Genomic DNA, 17,450 nt, shown 5'->3' with positions numbered 1-17,450 from the left:
GGCAGGGCTCCTGCAGCTTTAACTGTGGTGATGAAGAGGGAATGACACCGGGTGCTGCATGCATACAGATGACCTGTTGAAATTCCCTTTTCCATGCAAGATACAAGAGCCCTGTCCTCCTTTCCATAGGGTCACCATATTTTTTCTCCATTCTAAAGTTGAAATGCCTCTCCTAGTTATCCGGCAGTAACAGCTTTAAGCAAACCATGCTGGGTTTTTTTTTGGGAGGGAGGCTTGTATTTTTTGGCACTGCCCCACCCACTACTGAAATGTGACCATTAAGAGTTTCCCTTAAATGGAATTTGGCCCTCACTGTGAAATAAGTTGTGCGCCCTGTCCTACAGCAACAAAGTGGTGTCAGGGATTCACTATCCTTTTGATAAGCTACACTTCGGCCACCAGCTTATGCATGTTTAGAGAGCCAGTGTGGTGTAGCGGCTAAAGTGTTGGACTGGGAATCCGAGTTCTAGTCCCCACTCGGCCATGGAAACCCACTGGGTGACTTTGGGCCAGTCACAGACTCTCAGTCCAACCCACCTCACAGGGTTGTTGTTGTGAGGATAAAATGGAGAGGAGGAGGATTATGTCCGCCGCCTTGGGTTCATTGGAGGAAAAAAAGGCGGGATATAAATGCAGTAATAAATAAATAAATGTTTAGACGTGGAGAAGAAGTCCTACAATTCCCAGCATTCCTCAGCCAGCCATGCTGTCTAAACATGCATAGGTTTGCGCTTTGACTTGATTTACGTTTTCAAAATCTGCTTTAAAGCAATCTGCTTGTTAAAAGTGTTTCGGCGATGATTTTACTCATGTTTGTTATACACTGTCCTATCCACGTTTGTTTTTGATATTCGTTTTGTCGAGTTGCAGTGTGTGTACTTGCAGGTCAGTAATGTAATCTTTTATTTTAAAGAAATGGGAGAAGGCGGTGCAGGAGAAGGGAATCTTAGACATATTGCCTTACTATCTTTTTAATGTATAATGTATTTAATTTTTTTTGGATTGTTTTACTGTTGTTTTAAATGTAAAACTGCACCGGGAACATGATCAAAAGGTGATAAAAGCAAACAAAACGGTAATAAATAAATGAAGAAAAAGGCTGGTAGGGTCACATTCTCTCTACTGAACCTCAGCTGGGCTGGTAGGGTCACACTCTATGGCAGTGATGCTCAACTTCTTCGAACCCAAGAGTCACATCCAGTGTTGGGGGGGGGTATTGGCTGAACGTGTATGTGCACGCTCACACATACAAACATGCATGTGCGCACACACGCACACACACACTCTCAATGCACACAATCGTCTTAGCCTGCAAGGTGGGGCTGTTTAAGCTGTCCTTCCAGGCTCACTGAGAGCTTAGAAAAAAGGAGGCGAAGGGGAGAACAAAATTATTCCTGGTGTGGAGAGGGAAAGATTTTTCTCCCACTCCCATGAAACTAGATCCCAAAGGGGCCAATCCCATGAAGCTGATGGGTGAGAGATTCAGGATGGATGAACGGAAGGACACAGTGAGGAGTTAAACTATGGAACTCACTACCACAAGATGTGGAGATGGCCACCCCTTTAAATTCTTGGAGGAAGTCTACCAAGGGCATTCAAATAATGCTGCCCTGAGATCCTTGCGATATAGGGCAGGATATAAATGTTTAAATAAATAAATCAGGCCCAGCAGGTGATGTGATAGTTTCAGGTTTCACTTGGAGCAGCCCCTTGGACTGCAGGAAATAAGAACGGCACATGTTTGATCCTCCGGTGTATATAAAAAAAAATCCAGGTTTTTACTCAGAAATGTCTCCTTCTTGGGCAAAAAGCCCACAGGCTGCTTTGGCAGTGGAAACAGACTTTAACGTTTTTATTAACGTTTTTAGATGCTGTGCTAAGCAAAGAAGTCAACAGAAGGAAAATTAGGTAGCTTTTCCTAGTTGATGAAGGGGATGAACCAGTGTGGTGTAGTGACTGAGGTGTTGGACTGGGAGTCAGGAGATCCCAGTTCTAGTCCCCACTTGGCCATGGAAGCTTACTGGGGACATTGGTCCAGTCACAGACTCTCTGCTCAGCCTACCTCACAGGGTGGTGGTTGTGAGGCTAAAATGGAGAGGAGGATTATGTACACTGCCTTGGGTTCCTTGGAGGAAAAAGGTGGGATGAAGAAGAAGAAGAAGAAGAAGAAGAAGAAGAAGAAGAAGAAGAAGAAGAAGAAGAAGAAGATTGTATTAGATTGTAAGCCTATGCGGCAGGGTCTTGCTATTTACTGTGTATAATCTATACAGCACCATGTACACTGATGGTGCTATATAAATAAATATAATAATAAATATAATAATAAGAAGAAGAATCCCTCAGAGAATAAAGTCTCAGCTTCAGGTGATATAAAATCCTCTTTATCACAGGATCCCACTGCGAAACAGCTAAATTTAGTATTCTCCAAGTCACACAAAAAGCAAAGGTAGCTTTGTTGGCCATAATGCCCACTAGGTGCCCTGGCGCATGGCTTGGAGTGTTGAACTAGGGCCTAGGAGGCTTGAGTTCAAATCCCTACTCACCAATGGAGCTCAGTGAGGCATTGTGGGCCGGTCACCCCCCTCCCAGCTGACTGCACCTCCCCAGATGGCCGTAAGGATAAAACCGGGATGGAGAAGAACTCAGTATGCCATCTTGGAATAAATACCCCTCCCCTATGAAGACATCCACATCCTATGAGCGAATGGATTTCAGTCGCTAAGCTCAGGCCTGGAACACCTTTGCCAGTGGCAGGACTTCATCCATGGTGGAAAAACGTACAGAAATGGTCAAAGCAAAGACTGAGAGAAAGTGGATAGGGACAAAATGGGGGAGCAGAAGAGAAGAAATAATTATTCACACATTTCACACCAAGAGACAGATCAATGTCCACTTCAGATATCCCCCAAATTGTCATGCAAAGTAAGGGCTGGCCCGAGGGAAATTTCTCGGGCCAGCCCTGAAGAGAAGCAGCTCTTGAGAAGTACCTCAGGCTTTGCAATTCATGAACGTTGCAGGGGAGGGGGGGGTGGCAGAGAGAGAATGGGGGAGATGTCTGTCCTGTTTTCGACCATTCTCCTCACGTTGTTTATCCATACGCTTTGTTTGAAGCGTATTGTACAGGTATGGGTAGTTAACTGGGACCCAAAGGTTTACTAAATTAAGGTACCCATATGAAAAGGAGGACAGGGCTCCTGTATCTTTAATAGTTGCAGAGAAAAAGGCATTTCAGCAGGTGTCATTTGTATATATGGGGAACCTGGTGAAATTCCCTCTTCATCACAGCAGTTAAAGCTGCAAGAGCTATACTAGAGTGACCAGATTTAAAAGAGGGCAGGGCACCTGCAGCTTTAACTGTGGTGATGAAGAGGGAATTTCACCAGGTTCTCCATATATACAAATGACACCTGCTGAAATGTCCTTTTCAATACAACTGTTAAAGATACAGGAGCCCTGTCCTCCTTTTCATATGGGCACCCTAACTAAATACTGGAACTATAGTTTGACTAGGGTGACCATATGTAAAGGAGGACAGGGCTCCTGTATCTTTAACAGTTGTATTGAAAAGGAAATTTCAGCAGGTGTCATTTGTATATATGGAGAACCTGGGGAAATTTCCTCTTCATCACATTAAAACTGCAGGTGCCCTGCCCTCTTTTAAATCCGGTCACTCTAGTATAGCTCCTGCACCTTTAACTATTTGTGAGGAAGAGGGAATTTCACCAGGTTCCCCATATATACACAGGACATCTACTGAAATTCCCTTTCCTATGCAACTGTTAAAGATACAGGAGCCCAGTTCTCCTTTTCATATGGTCTCCTGAAGTTTGACAAACACTCAGCAAAAGTTGTAACAAGTGCACAGGACCACTGCTGTTTTTAGACGCATCTTTTGGCAGCTTAGTATGCCAAATAAACCTGAAAGCCCTTGAAAGAAAGGCTTACAGGGCCAGCCCTAACCATTAGTAGTGAGGCAGCTGTCTGAGAAATCAGATATTGGGGGTTGGGGACCACCACCAGCAGGCTGCTGGGAGGGCAGAGGTGTGTAGGCCACATGCCCTGCCCTATGCCCACCTCCTACCCTCAGGTGTGGTTAAGGACGCTGTCCCACCACCAGTGTGGAAGTAAGATTTAACTGCCGACCTGATCAGCTTCTGTGGATGGGGAGGGGGCAGCTTGTCCCTTCCCTGAGAGAGCAAAATGTCTTGAAGCTGGTCTTGAGAAGTACGTCAGGCCTTGCAATATTTTAACATTGCGGGGTGAGGGTGGGGCAGAGAGAGAATGGGGGAGATACTTGGCTCAGCAATACTACAAACGAGAAGGATCTTGGAATTGAATATGAGCCAACAGTGCGATATGGCTGCAAGAAAGGCAAATGCAATTTGGGGTTGCGTTAATGGAAGTATAGCTTCCAAATCACGTGAGGTCCTGGTTCCTCTCTATTCGCCCCTGGTTAGGCCTCATCTAGAGTATTGCGTCCAGTTCTGGGCTCCACAATTCAAGAAGGACACAGACAAGCTGGAGCGTGTTCAGAAGAGGGCAGTCAGGATGATCAGAGGTCTAGAAACAAAGCCCTATGAAGAGAGACTGAAAGAACTGGGCATGTTTAGCCTGGAGAAGAGAAGATTGAGGGGAGACATGATAGCACTCTTCAAATTTATTTATTTATTTATTTATTTATTAGATTTTTATACCACCCAATAGCCGAAGCTCTCTGGGCGGTTCACAAAAATTAAAACCGCAGTAAAACACCCAACAGGTTAAAACACAATTACGAAATACAAATACTTAAAAGGTTGTCACACAGAGGAGGGCCAGGATCTCTTCTCGATCCTCCCAGAGTGCAGGACACGGAATAACGGGCTCAAGTTAAAGGAAGCCAGATTCCAGCTGGACATCAGGAAAAACTTCCTGTTAGAGCAGTGCGACAATGGAATCAGTTGCTTGGTGAGGTTGTGGGCTCTCCCGCACTAGAGGCAGCTGGACAGCCATCTGTCAGGTATGCTTTAGGGTAGATTCTTACATTGAGCAGGGGGTTGGACTTGATGGCCTTATAGGCACCTTCCAATTCTATTCTATGATTCTATGTTTGTCCTGTTTTCAACCATTCCCCTCACGTGCTTTTACCCTTCAATGTGGTTTGCCTGATTCACCTGAAGCTAGAGAGAGGGGGGAGAAAGGGGGAGCTGCTGAACTTAGGGGTCCCTCCCCATTTTGTGGTTCGGGGTGCGATTTGATATGGGGTGTCTCAGCTGGGTGGTTGTCCGGAGTGCCCAGCTGAGGAGGCCGCCAAGCTGAGCTCATTGGCTGTTTCCGAACGCACAGTGTGCCGTGAGCCAGGGTGGCAAAGACCTAGGGCCTGTAGCCTTTCTTTCAGGTTGTTTGGGTACGAGCTACAAGAACGACCTTCCTTGAGTTCATTTTAATCTTTTTTTCAATTTCCCCTTTCATCTCATTTGTGCCCGGTAAAAATTAGCAGAACGCAGCTTTCATTTGAGGCAACGCCACCGAACACTCAGCCCTTCAAACGAAACACTGTAAGCACAACATAAAAAAGAATAAAAGCTGGAAGCTGGAAGAGGTCAGCTGGACATTTTTATATAACACCCTTTATCATATTGAAGGTAAAAATAATGGATAATCCAAAATAAAAGGTTACAAAAAGACAGGAACACCTACAAAACAAAGCAAGTAAAACCTGTGATAGTTCAGCTATGTTGCATAGAATGGGGCATTTGTGGACTTTGGCTTGGGCAACCTGTAGCACACAGGGGCTGAGAGATCAAGGTTTTGCGCAATTTCGTCCTCAGTGTTCATCAGACCTGCACCAGGCCTCATAAATCCCCTGGGTGGCCCTGCAAAGCTGACTGCGTGGGGCAGATAGGGGGGCACCAAAGACACTCCTTGCCCAAGGCGCTATTCAACTTAAGGCCGGCCCTGTGAGGAATCATAGAATAGTGGAGTTCGAAGCCACCACAAGGTCATCTAGTACAACCCTCTGCAATGTGCAGGAAGACCACTTATGAGCGGTGGCTGTCCAGCCTCTTCCTTAAAACCTCCAGAAATGAAGGGTTGTTCAGATTGTACCATCAGGCAGTTTTTCCTAATATTTAATCATAATCCAGATAGCTGTAACTTATGCCCATTATTTCAAGTCCAAAGTTTTGTGGCCGTGGAAAATAGTTCTTGACCATCTTCCCTGTTGCACCATTTCATGTACCTGAACACTGCTAATAAATCTCCCCTCAGTCTTTTTTTCTACAGACTGAACATCCCCAGTTGTTAACCCTGAGATATGAAGAGCAGATGAACTTAACCCCCTAACTAATATGAATTCTGTGGTGCTTCAGTTGGGATCTTTTCAGAAGAGAAAAGAAAAACCCAAGAACTGCAAGCATTTATACAGTTACTTCTCTGTGTGAGGGAAACGTTTTGCTGAGTGCTTAAGACATGCCTATTCTTTCCCCCCTCTATGGATTCTATGCGGATATTTACAAAGCTTTGATTTCTGGGGAAAATATTTTCCACCCTCCAGACATTTATACGTTCTATCTCCCGTGTGGATTCTCAGGTGTGTCATTAGGCCTATTTTCCCCCACCCAAAAAGCATTTATGGATTTCCCCCCTGTTGTTAACTCTCTGGTGCAACACAAGTCCATCTTTCTGGGAAAAACATTTCACACACTCCAAGCATTCATATGGTCTCTCTTTTTTGTGGATTTTGGGGTGTCTCCCAAGGTCTGATTGATGAGCAAACGCTTTCCCACATTCCCAACATTTGTATGTTCCCCTCCTGTGTGGACGATGTTTATTAAAGTTTGATTTCTCCACAAAGCATTTCCCACACTCCACATATTCATATGTCCTCACTCTTGTGCAGATGCTGTGGGGTGTCACAAGAATTGTCTCAAGACTAAAACATTCGCCACACTTCCAACATTTATTCATTTATTGCATTTATATACCGCCCCATAGCCAAAGCTCTCTGGGCAGTTTACAAAAGTTAAAAACAGTGAGCATTAAAAAGTATACAAAATTTAAAATTTATGTTTTCTCTTCCATGCGGACCCTCTGGTGTTTCCCAAATTCCAAACTTTGATGTGCTTTTTCCCCTGTGTGGACTCTCCAGTGCATTTGCAGGTGTCCTTTCTGGGAAAAATGTTTCCCACAGTCAAAGCATTTATATGGTTTCTCCCCTATGTGGACTCTCTCGTATATTCAAAGAGCTCAGTTTTCGGGGAAAAGGTGCCCCACACTCTACGCATTGGTATGGCTTTTCTCATCTTTGCATTCTTTGTGATTTGCCAGCAAAACATTTTTCACACTCCTTGTACTTGTAAGGTTTCTTTCACATTTCTATACTTTCTTGCCACTATGGACTCTCTTCTGGTGTCTAGTAAGCAGTGATCGCTGAGAAAAACGTTTTGCACATTCCAAGCACTTATAGGGTCTTTCTCCTGTGTGGACCCTCTGATGGGTTACAAGAGTGTTCTTCCGAGCAAAAGACTTGCCACACTCCAAACATTTGTGTGGTTTCTCTCCTGTGTGGGTTCTCTGATGACTAACAAGCACTGATTTTTGAGAAAAACATTTCCCACACTCCAAGCATTTATGGGGTTTTTCTCCTGTGTGGATTCTATGGTGTGTAACAAGCATTGAACTTTGAGAAAAACATTTCCCGCACTCCAAACATTTATAAGGCTTCTCTCCTGTGTGGACTCTCTCGTGCACTGTAAGGGTATCTTTCCGGGAAAAACATATCCCACACTCCAAGCATTCATGAGGCCTCACTTTTTTGTGGATTCTTCTGTGGCTTGTAAGATCTGATTGATGAGCAAACAATTTCCCACACTCCAAGCATTTATATTGTTTCTCTCCTGTGTGGACTCTGCGATGTTTAGCAAGGTTCAATTTCTCCACAAAACATTTCCCACACTCCGTGCATTTGTACGTCGTCTTTCCTGTATGGGCAGACTGGTGTGTCACAAGGGCTGCCTCATCACTAAAACACTCCTCACACTCCCAACAATTATATACTTTCTCTTCTAGGTGGAGTCTCTGGTGTTTTTGAAGGTTTCCCATCTGTGAAAAACAATGCCCACATTCCAAACATTTATATGGTTTGATTCCTGTGTGGATTCTTTCGTGTCTATGAAGTCCAGATTTTTCAGTAAAACATTTTCCACAGTCGAAGCATTTGAAGGGATGGTCTCCTAAATGAATTCTCTGATGGGTTAGAAGTTGTGATTCTTTTGCAAAACGCTTCTCTCCTGTGTGGATTCCTGTGTGGATTCTTTCGTGTCTATGAAGTCCAGATTTTTCAGTAAAACATTTTCCACAGTCAAAGCATTTGAAGGGTTTGTCTCTTATATGTGAAAAGGGTTTCTCTCCTTTGTGAATACTTTGGTGTCTGAGGAGCTTTGATTTCCATGGAAATGATTTCCCACAATCCAAGCATTTATGGGTTTTTTCTCCTGTCTGGATTTTCTGATGGGATAGAAGTTGTGATTCTTTAGCAAAGCATTCCTCATACTCTGTGCATTCATTGGATTTCTTCTGTGTGTGGACTCTCTGATGCACTGTAAGGATATCTTTCCTCGAAAAGCATTTCCCGCACTCCAAACATTTATAAGGCTTCTCTCCTGTGTGGACTCTCTGGTGCACTGTAAGGCCATCTTTCCTGGAAAAGCATTTCCCACAGTCCAAGCATTCATGGGGTTTCTCTCCTGTATGGATTCTTTGGTGTCCCTTAAGGCTTGATTGATGACGAAACGATATTCCACAATCCAAACATTTATATGGTTTCTCTCCTCTGTGCAGTCTCTTATGCGACGTAAGCTGTGACGTGGTAAGAAATGATTTTCCACACTCCTCACATTCATACGGCCTCACCCCTGTATGTATTCTATTGTGTACATCACGATCTGACTTGCCAGCAAAACATTTCCCACATTCCAAACATTTGTATGGCTTTTCTCCCGTGTGGCCTCTCTGGTGTCTCTGAAGGTGTTGCTTCTGGCGAAAGCACATCCGACACTCAACACATTTGTAGGGTCTCTCTCCTGTATGGGTTCTCTGATGGATTGCGAGATCTGATTGTCCCGTAAAAGATTTCCCACATTCCAGGCATTTACATGGCCTGTCTTCACTGTGCACTCTCTGATGCAGCACAAGCAGTGAATGGTCACCAAAACATTTCCCACATTCCCTGCATTCATAGGGTTTCTCTCCTGTGTGGATTCTCTGATGTCGCAAAAGCCTTGATTTCGTAAGGAAACATTTCCCACACTCCAAGCACTTGTGGGGTTTTTCTCCTTTATGGGTTTTCTGATGCATCAAAAGTCCTGAACGCTGCCGAAAACATTTCCCACACTCTAAGCATTTGTACGCTTTCACTCCCGTGTGAACTTTCCTGTGGATCCAAAGACTTGAATGCTGAGCAAAACATTTCCCACACTCCCAGCATTTATAAGGTTTCTCTCCTGTGTGAAGTCTCTGATGAATCACAAGGCTTGCCTTTACAGCAAACGATTTGCCACATTCCAAACACTGATGAGGCCTTTCTCCAGTATGGGTTCGCTGATGTCTCATAAGTTGTTGACTCTGGGAAAAGCATTTCCCGCACTCTCTGCATTTGTAGGGTTTCTGTCCCGCGTGGACTCTCTGGTGTACATGAAGCGCAACAAATGATTTGCCACACTCTAAGCGTTTACTTGCTCTTCTTCTAGTATGGGATCCTCGATGGCTCCCAGGTCCTGGATTTTCACCTAAACATTTGTTTTACAAACAAATTAAGCTTTGTTAATTTCAATAATAAATTATTGAATAATAAACAAGTAACTCTTAAAAGACTCTATCAATATAGGTTCTCTCATACATAATACACCAAAATCTCTCTCTCTCAAACAATGCTTGCACAATCACCACAGACTTCTCTCTCACTCTCTGATCTAAACGCAATCTCATCTTGTCCCTCTCCCATTGTAGCTTAATTTTAACCCGTCTCACATCAAATCCCGGACTTTCTCATCTTATTTCTCCCCGATCCGCCTCACACAGCACAACACCTGGTTTATACAGCACACACACACTTCACCAACTCCTCCTCACTCTCTCAGCCAATCAGCTCACATATGCAAGTCCACCATTCTCACCCTAGAGATACTTAACAAACCATAGATCTATGAGAAGAATACACAGTTATGAACATAAACTCAGTATGTACAGACATGTAACATCACAGGCATGGCCGAATGGTCAGGCTGAGGATACCCAGGGACCCCCAAAGGCCAGAATGGGACCTCAGCCATGAGGTTCTGTACCCAACGCCTTTAACAATGGCTTCCTGCCACTGTTGGCCTCCTGGGCCGATCTCTTCCCTTCCCTTCAAATTCCCCCTCACAACTTGCTTCTTCCACGAACACTTTGGGGGGAAACTTAGTCCTTCTTCCACAACCGTAACCAGACCTTTGTACGTACAACTGAAATAAACACGTCTCCTTCCCTCCTCTCCCTCTATCAAATTCTCCTTGAGGCCGGGACCTTCCTCTTGTACTGTGTAACACAGGGGTAAGCAGCTCTTTTGAGGCCATGGGCGCATCTGGCAAGTGGAGAAAGCAGCACCGCAAAATGGCTCCCGTGGGAGGTGTGGTGCGCGGTCTCCCTGCCTACGTGCCCTGCGTAGAGGCACTTTTCAGCCAGAAGTCTCCCTTTGAATCCAACAAATAACTCTTGATTCACCAGACTCTTTTAACGGAACAATAGGGAATAACATTTTACAGTGCACAGGAAATAAAAGTGAGGCCTGGTAAAAACGGTGTGTGGTCTGCCAGGCGCTCTGGGCCTCCTGCCCCTTTGCTGACTAGGCTGAAAAGGAGAAAGATTTCCGCCCAAAGGAAAGTCCCTGCGAGTCAGTTCCAGACTGCTAGGTTCCAGCTACAGCAAGCCTGGCTAGCACGTCCCTGATCTCAATACCCCTGGCAATAAACATACACATTTCTGAGACTTTAAAGAGCTGGGAGCCACACGTGTGGGAAAGGACAAGTCAGGGGCTCAAAAGACTGAGAACCAGGCAGAGGGGAGGTCTGAGCCATGACAAACTCAACAACCCCTTTGAACCCTTGCTTCCCAGCCAAAGCCGATCTCACAGCTGCCGGAAAAAAGGGAGGAGCTAGCCCCCTTGGCAGGCACCACGAAATGTGTCCCCGTTCCCTACCCTGGGGGAAGGTGTCATTCACATGGATGGTCTAGGAAGGCCCATAACATGTAACGTGATCAGAAATAGTCCTGAAGACAGTGCAAGGAGGGAGATCCATCTTTAGAGAAGAACTGAATGTTCTTTTAGGAATTTCATCCTTCGTGCTCATTATAGAGATGGTCAAGAGGGAAGGACCTTTTGAACGGGAGGTCTGAACTGGTGGGAAGGAATGACTCAACAGGATAAGGACAAAAGAGGAGCCCAAATGTCTATCTAGTCCAAAAAGGATCAGAAGGAAGATCCCTACTGATAAGGGGTTGAATTAGTGGGAGGAGGGTCTTCAGATGAGAGGAAGTGTCCTTCGCACAATACGACACTTCCTGCCCTTCGGAATAGGATGGCCGAGAACGTCACTTGCCATTTTTTGGCCGGAGGTGGAAGAACCCCAATGGATTCCTTGGCAAACCACAATCTCTTTACCTAAGCTGCCGTCTGGCTCATCGGCCTCCGCTCCGTCCGAGGCCTGAAGACTGGGCAGCTGTGGCTCTTCCTCTCGCTCTCGCTGGGGGACGAGGTCAGGCTTGGGGTCTGGCGATGCCATCTGGGAAAGAGGAGAGAACATCAGAAGAGCCCTGCTGGATCATCGCTCTGTTCACGCAGTGGCCAACCAGCTGTCGGCCAGGGACCCACAAATGAGGACATGGTGCAACAGCACCCTCCCACCCATGTTCCCCAGCAACTGGGGCATATAGGCTTACTGCCTCAGATCCTGGAGGTGGCACAGAGCCATCTGGACTAGTAGCCATTGATAGCCTTCTCCAGGAATTTATCCAGCCTCCTTTTAAAGCCGTCCATATTGGTAGCCATCTCTACATCATGAGGAAGTCAATTATTTATTTATTTATTTTTATTTATTTATTACATTTTTATACCGCCCAATAGCCGAAGCTCTCTGGGCGGTTCACAAAAATTAAAACCACAAAAAACATCCAACAGGTTAAAAACACAATTACGAAATATAGTATAAAAAGCGCAACCAGGATAAAACCACTCAGCAAAGTTGATTTTAAGATTAAAATACAGAGTTAAAACAGTAAAATTTTAATTTAAGTTAAAATTAAGTGTTAAAATACTGAGTGAATAAAAAGGTTTTCAGCTGGCGACGAAAGGAGTACAGTGTAGGCGCCAGGCGGACCTCTCTGGGGAGCTTGTTCCACAACCGGGGTGCCACAGTGGAGAAAGCCCTCCTCCTAGTAGCCACCTGCCTCACTTCCTTTGGCAGGGGCTCACGGAGAAGGGCCCCTGTAGATGATCCCATAACTTCCCTCTGCGTTATGTGAAGAAGTCCCTCCTTTGATCTGTCCTGGATCTCCCACCAATCAGCTTCATGGGATGACCCCAGGAAGCACACACATAAACTCCCTGACCTTCCCTGCCCCCCCCCCCCCGCTTTACAACTGCTTCTGCCCAAATTAAGAAACAAAGCAAGGGGCAGTTTCCCATTTTGAGACCCCTTATAGCAGAGCAGCGCCATGACTCCAGGGCTAGAGTGGGAGTCTGGGGATCCCTGGACTGTGGAGCCCTGGCCTTGCACCCCAAACTCCAGCGCTAGCAGCCCCATTGCATCGGGCAACTTTAGTGGCTGAACAGGGGGGCAAGTATCCCCCCAAACAAGGCTCTGGCCACCCCAGTTGCTGGCAGGGTTCCTGGGTGTTTTGCCTCCCGTCTTTGCTTTCAGTTCCCCCAACAGTTGCTGCGTTCAAGTAAGTATGGTCTAGAATCCATTTTGCTTTGCTGTAATGCATGTCAGTCATGTTGTTTCTTTAAAGACTTATTTCAGAATATATGACTTATAGGATGGCAGCTTTAGTGTGAGACACCGCTGTTTTTCTTTCAGACCTCTTAACAGCACGCCCACCTAGACATGCAGAGTGCTCGCCCCCCCCCCGCCCACGATTATTTTTTCTGGTGCTGCCACTGGGCTACATGTGGAGGGTCGTTTGGGGGACTAAGGCTGCTATTAGTAAATGGGGGGTGGGTTCAGAAGCACTTGGGGGATGCTCCCATTCAGGCTGTTTATCCTCAGAAGAAGAAGGAAAAGAGGAAGAGGAGGAAGAAGACGATGACGAAGAGGAGGAGGAGCAGGAGGAAGACGACGATGAGGAGGAGGAGGAAGGGGAAGAAGAAGAAGAAGAAGAAGAAGAGGAGGAGGAGGAGGAGGAGGGGGAGGGGGAAGAAGAAGAAGAAGAGGAGGAGGAGGAGGAAGGGGAAGAAGAGGAGGAGGAAGAAGAGGAAGAAGAAGAAGAGCAGAAGGAAAGGGAAGAAGACGGGGAGGAGGAGGAGGAAGAAGAGGAAGAGGAGGAAGAAGACAACGAAGAGGAGGAGGAGGAAGGGGAAGAAGAAGAAGAGGAGGAGGAGGAGGAGGAGGAAGGGGAAGAAGAAGAAGGGGGAAGAGGAAGAAGAAGAGCAGGAGGAAGGGGAAGAAGAGGAGGAGGAGGAAGAAGAAGAGCTTCCAGGACCGATTCAGAAGCGGGGCTCCTGGGGAAACGTCTCTTCCTGCCCCCCCACACCCTGCTTCCCCATGACGCCCCATGCAAAGCAAAAGAAAGCAGGCGCACAGGGCGAGCTTCTCCCGCCCGCCCCCATTTCCCCCCCCCTTCATCCTCACCAGCAGTCACCAGGCGCAGGGGTCAGTCGCCCCTTCGCCTTCCAAAGGGCAGCAGTGCAGCCGAGCAAAAGCCCCCCCGTCTCTGTCCAGGGACCCCCAAGAAGCCCCCCCCCTTTCCCTGCACCAGTCAGCCCCAAACCTGACTTCCGCATCTCATGTAAGAGAAGGCAACGTGGTCGATCTTGGCCCGCCGCAGCGAGGAAACCCCCTGGGGACTCAAAGGATTCTGGGAGATGTAGTCTGCAGGGTTCCTCAGCCCGTGGGGCGGGGTGCCCTTATTCCAGCCTGCCCCAACCTGGCGCCCTCCAGATGTACTGGGCTACAATTCCCATCAGCCCCCAGCCAGGCTGCCCTATTCCATGAATGCTGACTCATGAGATATTTATTTCTAACATATTTATTTCATGCATTTCTAATAAAAATAAAAAAGGATCAAAAATCTTTTTCCTTTCTTAATTCCTGTTAGTAGTAAACCAAAACCGAACCCACCTATAACGACGCTTGGTGTACGCTTTATTTGAGATACAGGTATGGGTAGTTAACTTGTAACGATATAAATAATAAAAGCTGGAAGCTGGAAGAGGTCAGCTGGACATTTTTATTTATAACACCCTTTATCATTTTGAAGGTAAAAATAATGGATAATCCAAAATAAAAGGTTACAAAAAGACAGGAACACCTACAAAACAAAGCAAGTGAAACCAGCGATAGTTCAGCTATGTTGCATAGAATGGGGCATTTGTGAACTTTGGCTTGGGCAACCTGTAGCACTCAGGGGCTGAGAGATCAAGATTTTGCGCAATTTCGTCCTCAGTGTTCATCATACCTGCACCAGGCCTCATAAATCCCCTGGGTGGCCCTGCAAAGCTGACTGCAAAGCTGACTTTGGGGGGCACCAAAGACACTCCTTGCACAAGGCACTATTCAACTTAAGGCCGGCCCTGTGAGGAATCATAGAATAGTGGAGTTCAAAGCCACCACAAGGTCATCTAGTACAACCCTCTGCAATGTGCAGGAAGACCACTTATGAGCGGTGGCTATCCAGCCTCTTCCTTAAAACCTCCACAAATGAAGGGTTGTTCAGATTGTACCATCAGGCAGTTTTTCCTAATATTTAATCATAATCCAGATAGCTGTAACTTATGCCCATTATTTCAAGTCCAAAGTTTTGTGGCCGTGGAAAATAGTTCTTGACCATCTTCCCTGTTGCACCGTTTCATGTACCTGAACACTGCTAATAGTCTTTTTTTCTACCGACTGAACATCCCCAGTTGTTAACCCTGAGATATGAAGAGCAGGTGAACTTAACCCCCTAACTAATATGAATTCTGTGGTGCTTCGGTTGGGATCTTTTCAGAAGAGAAAAGAAAAACCCAAGAACTGCAAGCATTTATACGGTTACTTCTCTGAGAGGGAAACGTTTTGCTGAGTGCTTAAGACTTGCCTATGCTTTCCCCCCTCTATGGATTCTATGCGGATATTTACAAAGCTTTGATTTCTGGGGAAAATATTTTCCACCCTCCAGACATTTATAGGTTCTATCTCCCGTGTGGATTCTCAGGTGTGTCATTAGGCCTGTTTTCCCCCACCCAAAAAGCATTTATGGATTTCCCCGCTGTTGTGAACTCTCTGGTCCATCTTTCTGGGAAAAACATTTCACACACTCCAAGCATTCACATGGTCTCTCTTTTTTTGTGGATTTTGGGGTGTCTCCCAAGGTCAGATTGATGAGCAAACGCTTTCCCACATTCCTAACATTTGTACGGTTCCCCTCCTGTGTGGACGATGTTTATTAAAGTTTGATTTCTCAACAAAGCATTTCCCACACTCCACATATTCATATGTCCTCACTCTTGTACGGATGCTGTGGGGTGTCACAAGAATTGTCTCAAGACTAAAACTTTCCCCACACTTCCAACATTTATTTATTTATTGCATTTATATACTGCCCCATAGCCAAAGCTCTCTCAGCAGTTTACAAAAGTTAAAAACAGTGAGCATTAAAAAGTATACAAAATTTAAAATTTATTCCATGCGGACCCTCTGATGTTTTTGAAAACATTTCCCAAATTCCAAACATTGATGTGCTTTTTCCTCTGTGTGGACTCTCTCGTACATTCAAAGAGCTCAGTTTTCGGGGAAAAGGTGCCCCACATTCTACGCATTGGTATGGCTTTTCTCGTCTTTGCATTCTTTGTGATTTGCCAGCAAAACATTTTTTACACTCCCTGCACTTGTAAGGTTTCTTTCACATTTCTATGCTTTCCTGCCACCATGAGCTCTCTTCTGGTGTCTAGTAAGCTGTGATCGCTGAGAAAAACGTTTTGCACATTCCAAGCACTTATAGGGTCTTTCTCCTGTGTGGACCCTCTGATGGGTTACAAGAGTGTTCTTCCGAGCAAAAGACTTGCCACACTCCAAACATTTGTGTGGTTTCTCTCCTGTGTGGATTCTCTGATGAGTAAGAAGCATTGATTTTTGAGAAAAACATTTCCCACACTCCAAGCATTTATGGGGTTTTTCTCCTGTGTGGATTCTATGGTGTGTAATAAGTTGTGAACTTTGAGAAAAACATTTCCCGCACTCCAAACATTTATAAGGCTTCTCTCCTGTGTGGACTCTCTTGTGCAATACAAGGCCATCTTTCCGGGAAAAACGTTTCCCACACTCCAAGCATTCATGGGATTTAATTTTTTTGTGGATTCTTCTGTGGCTCATAAGATCTGATTGATGAGCAAACAATTTCCCACACTCCAAGCATTTATATTGTTTCTCTCCTGTGTGGACTCTGCGATGTTTAGCAAGGTTCGATTTCTCTACAAAACATTTCCCACACTCCATGCATTTGTATGTCCTCTTTCCTGTATGGGCAGACTGGTGTGTCACAAGGGCTGCCTCATCACTAAAACACTCCTCACACTCCCAACATTTATATACTTTCTCTTCTAGGTGGTGTCTTTGGTGTTTTTGAAGGTTTCCCATCTGTGAAAAACAATGCCCACACTCCAAACATTTATATGGTTTGATTCCTGTGTGGATTATTTCGTGTATACGAAGTCCAGATTTTTTAGTAAAACATTTTCCACAATCCCAGCATTTGAAGGGTTTCTCTCCTTTGTGAATACTTTGGTGTGTGAGGAGCTTTGATTTACAAGGAAAACATTTCCCACACTCCAAACATTTATGGTTTTTTTCTCCTGTGCATTCATTGGATTTCTTCTGTGTGTGGACTCTCTGATGCACTGTAAGCCTATCTTTCCTGGAAAAGCATTTCCCACACTCCAAACATTTATGGGGCTTCTCTCCTGTGTGGATTCTATGGTGCTTAACAAGCTGTGATTTTTGAGAATAGCATTTCCCACACTCCAAACATTTATGGGGCTTCTCTCCTGTGTGGACTCTATGGTGCTGAACAAGCTGTGATTTTTGAGAATAGCATTTCCCACACTCCAAACATTTATAGGGCTTCTCTCCTGTGTGGACTCTCTGGTGTGACATAAGGCCATCTTTCCTGGAAAAGCATTTCCCACAGTCCAAGCATTCATGGGGTTTCTCTCCTGTATGGATTCTTTGGTGTCCCTTAAG

General features: G+C 45.5%; 2 protein-coding genes across 2 annotated transcripts in view; both read right to left on the bottom strand.

Moving 5' to 3' along the window:
- Positions 1–6,346: 6,346 nt before the first annotated feature.
- LOC134395659 (zinc finger protein 25-like) lies at positions 6,347–9,640 on the bottom strand. The gene is made up of 3 exons (XM_063121822.1): positions 9,429–9,640; positions 8,877–9,092; positions 6,347–6,357 (listed from the first exon to the last, which is right to left on the bottom strand). The coding sequence occupies exons 1-3, from the start codon at positions 9,589–9,591 to the stop codon at positions 6,347–6,349; spliced, it is 390 nt and encodes a 129-aa protein (XP_062977892.1). The 5' UTR covers positions 9,592–9,640.
- A 1,221-nt stretch (positions 9,641–10,861) lies between these two features.
- Positions 10,862–17,450, bottom strand: part of LOC134395658 (zinc finger protein OZF-like) — a 29,061-nt gene continuing 22,472 nt past the window's right edge. The window contains exons 2-5 of the mRNA XM_063121821.1: positions 16,196–17,167; positions 14,005–14,105; positions 11,678–11,798; positions 10,862–10,866 (exon numbers count right to left, since the gene is read on the bottom strand). Coding sequence (XP_062977891.1) covers positions 10,862–10,866; positions 11,678–11,798; positions 14,005–14,105; positions 16,196–17,167 — 1,199 coding nt within the window. The remainder of the gene's footprint in view (positions 10,867–11,677; positions 11,799–14,004; positions 14,106–16,195; positions 17,168–17,450) is intronic.

This window comes from Elgaria multicarinata, chromosome 3, assembly GCF_023053635.1.
Source record: "Elgaria multicarinata webbii isolate HBS135686 ecotype San Diego chromosome 3, rElgMul1.1.pri, whole genome shotgun sequence".
Taxonomy (NCBI): domain Eukaryota; kingdom Metazoa; phylum Chordata; class Lepidosauria; order Squamata; family Anguidae; genus Elgaria; species Elgaria multicarinata.
The sequence above is the reverse complement of the archived record's forward strand: the minus strand, read 5'-3'. Positions and strand labels throughout refer to the sequence as shown.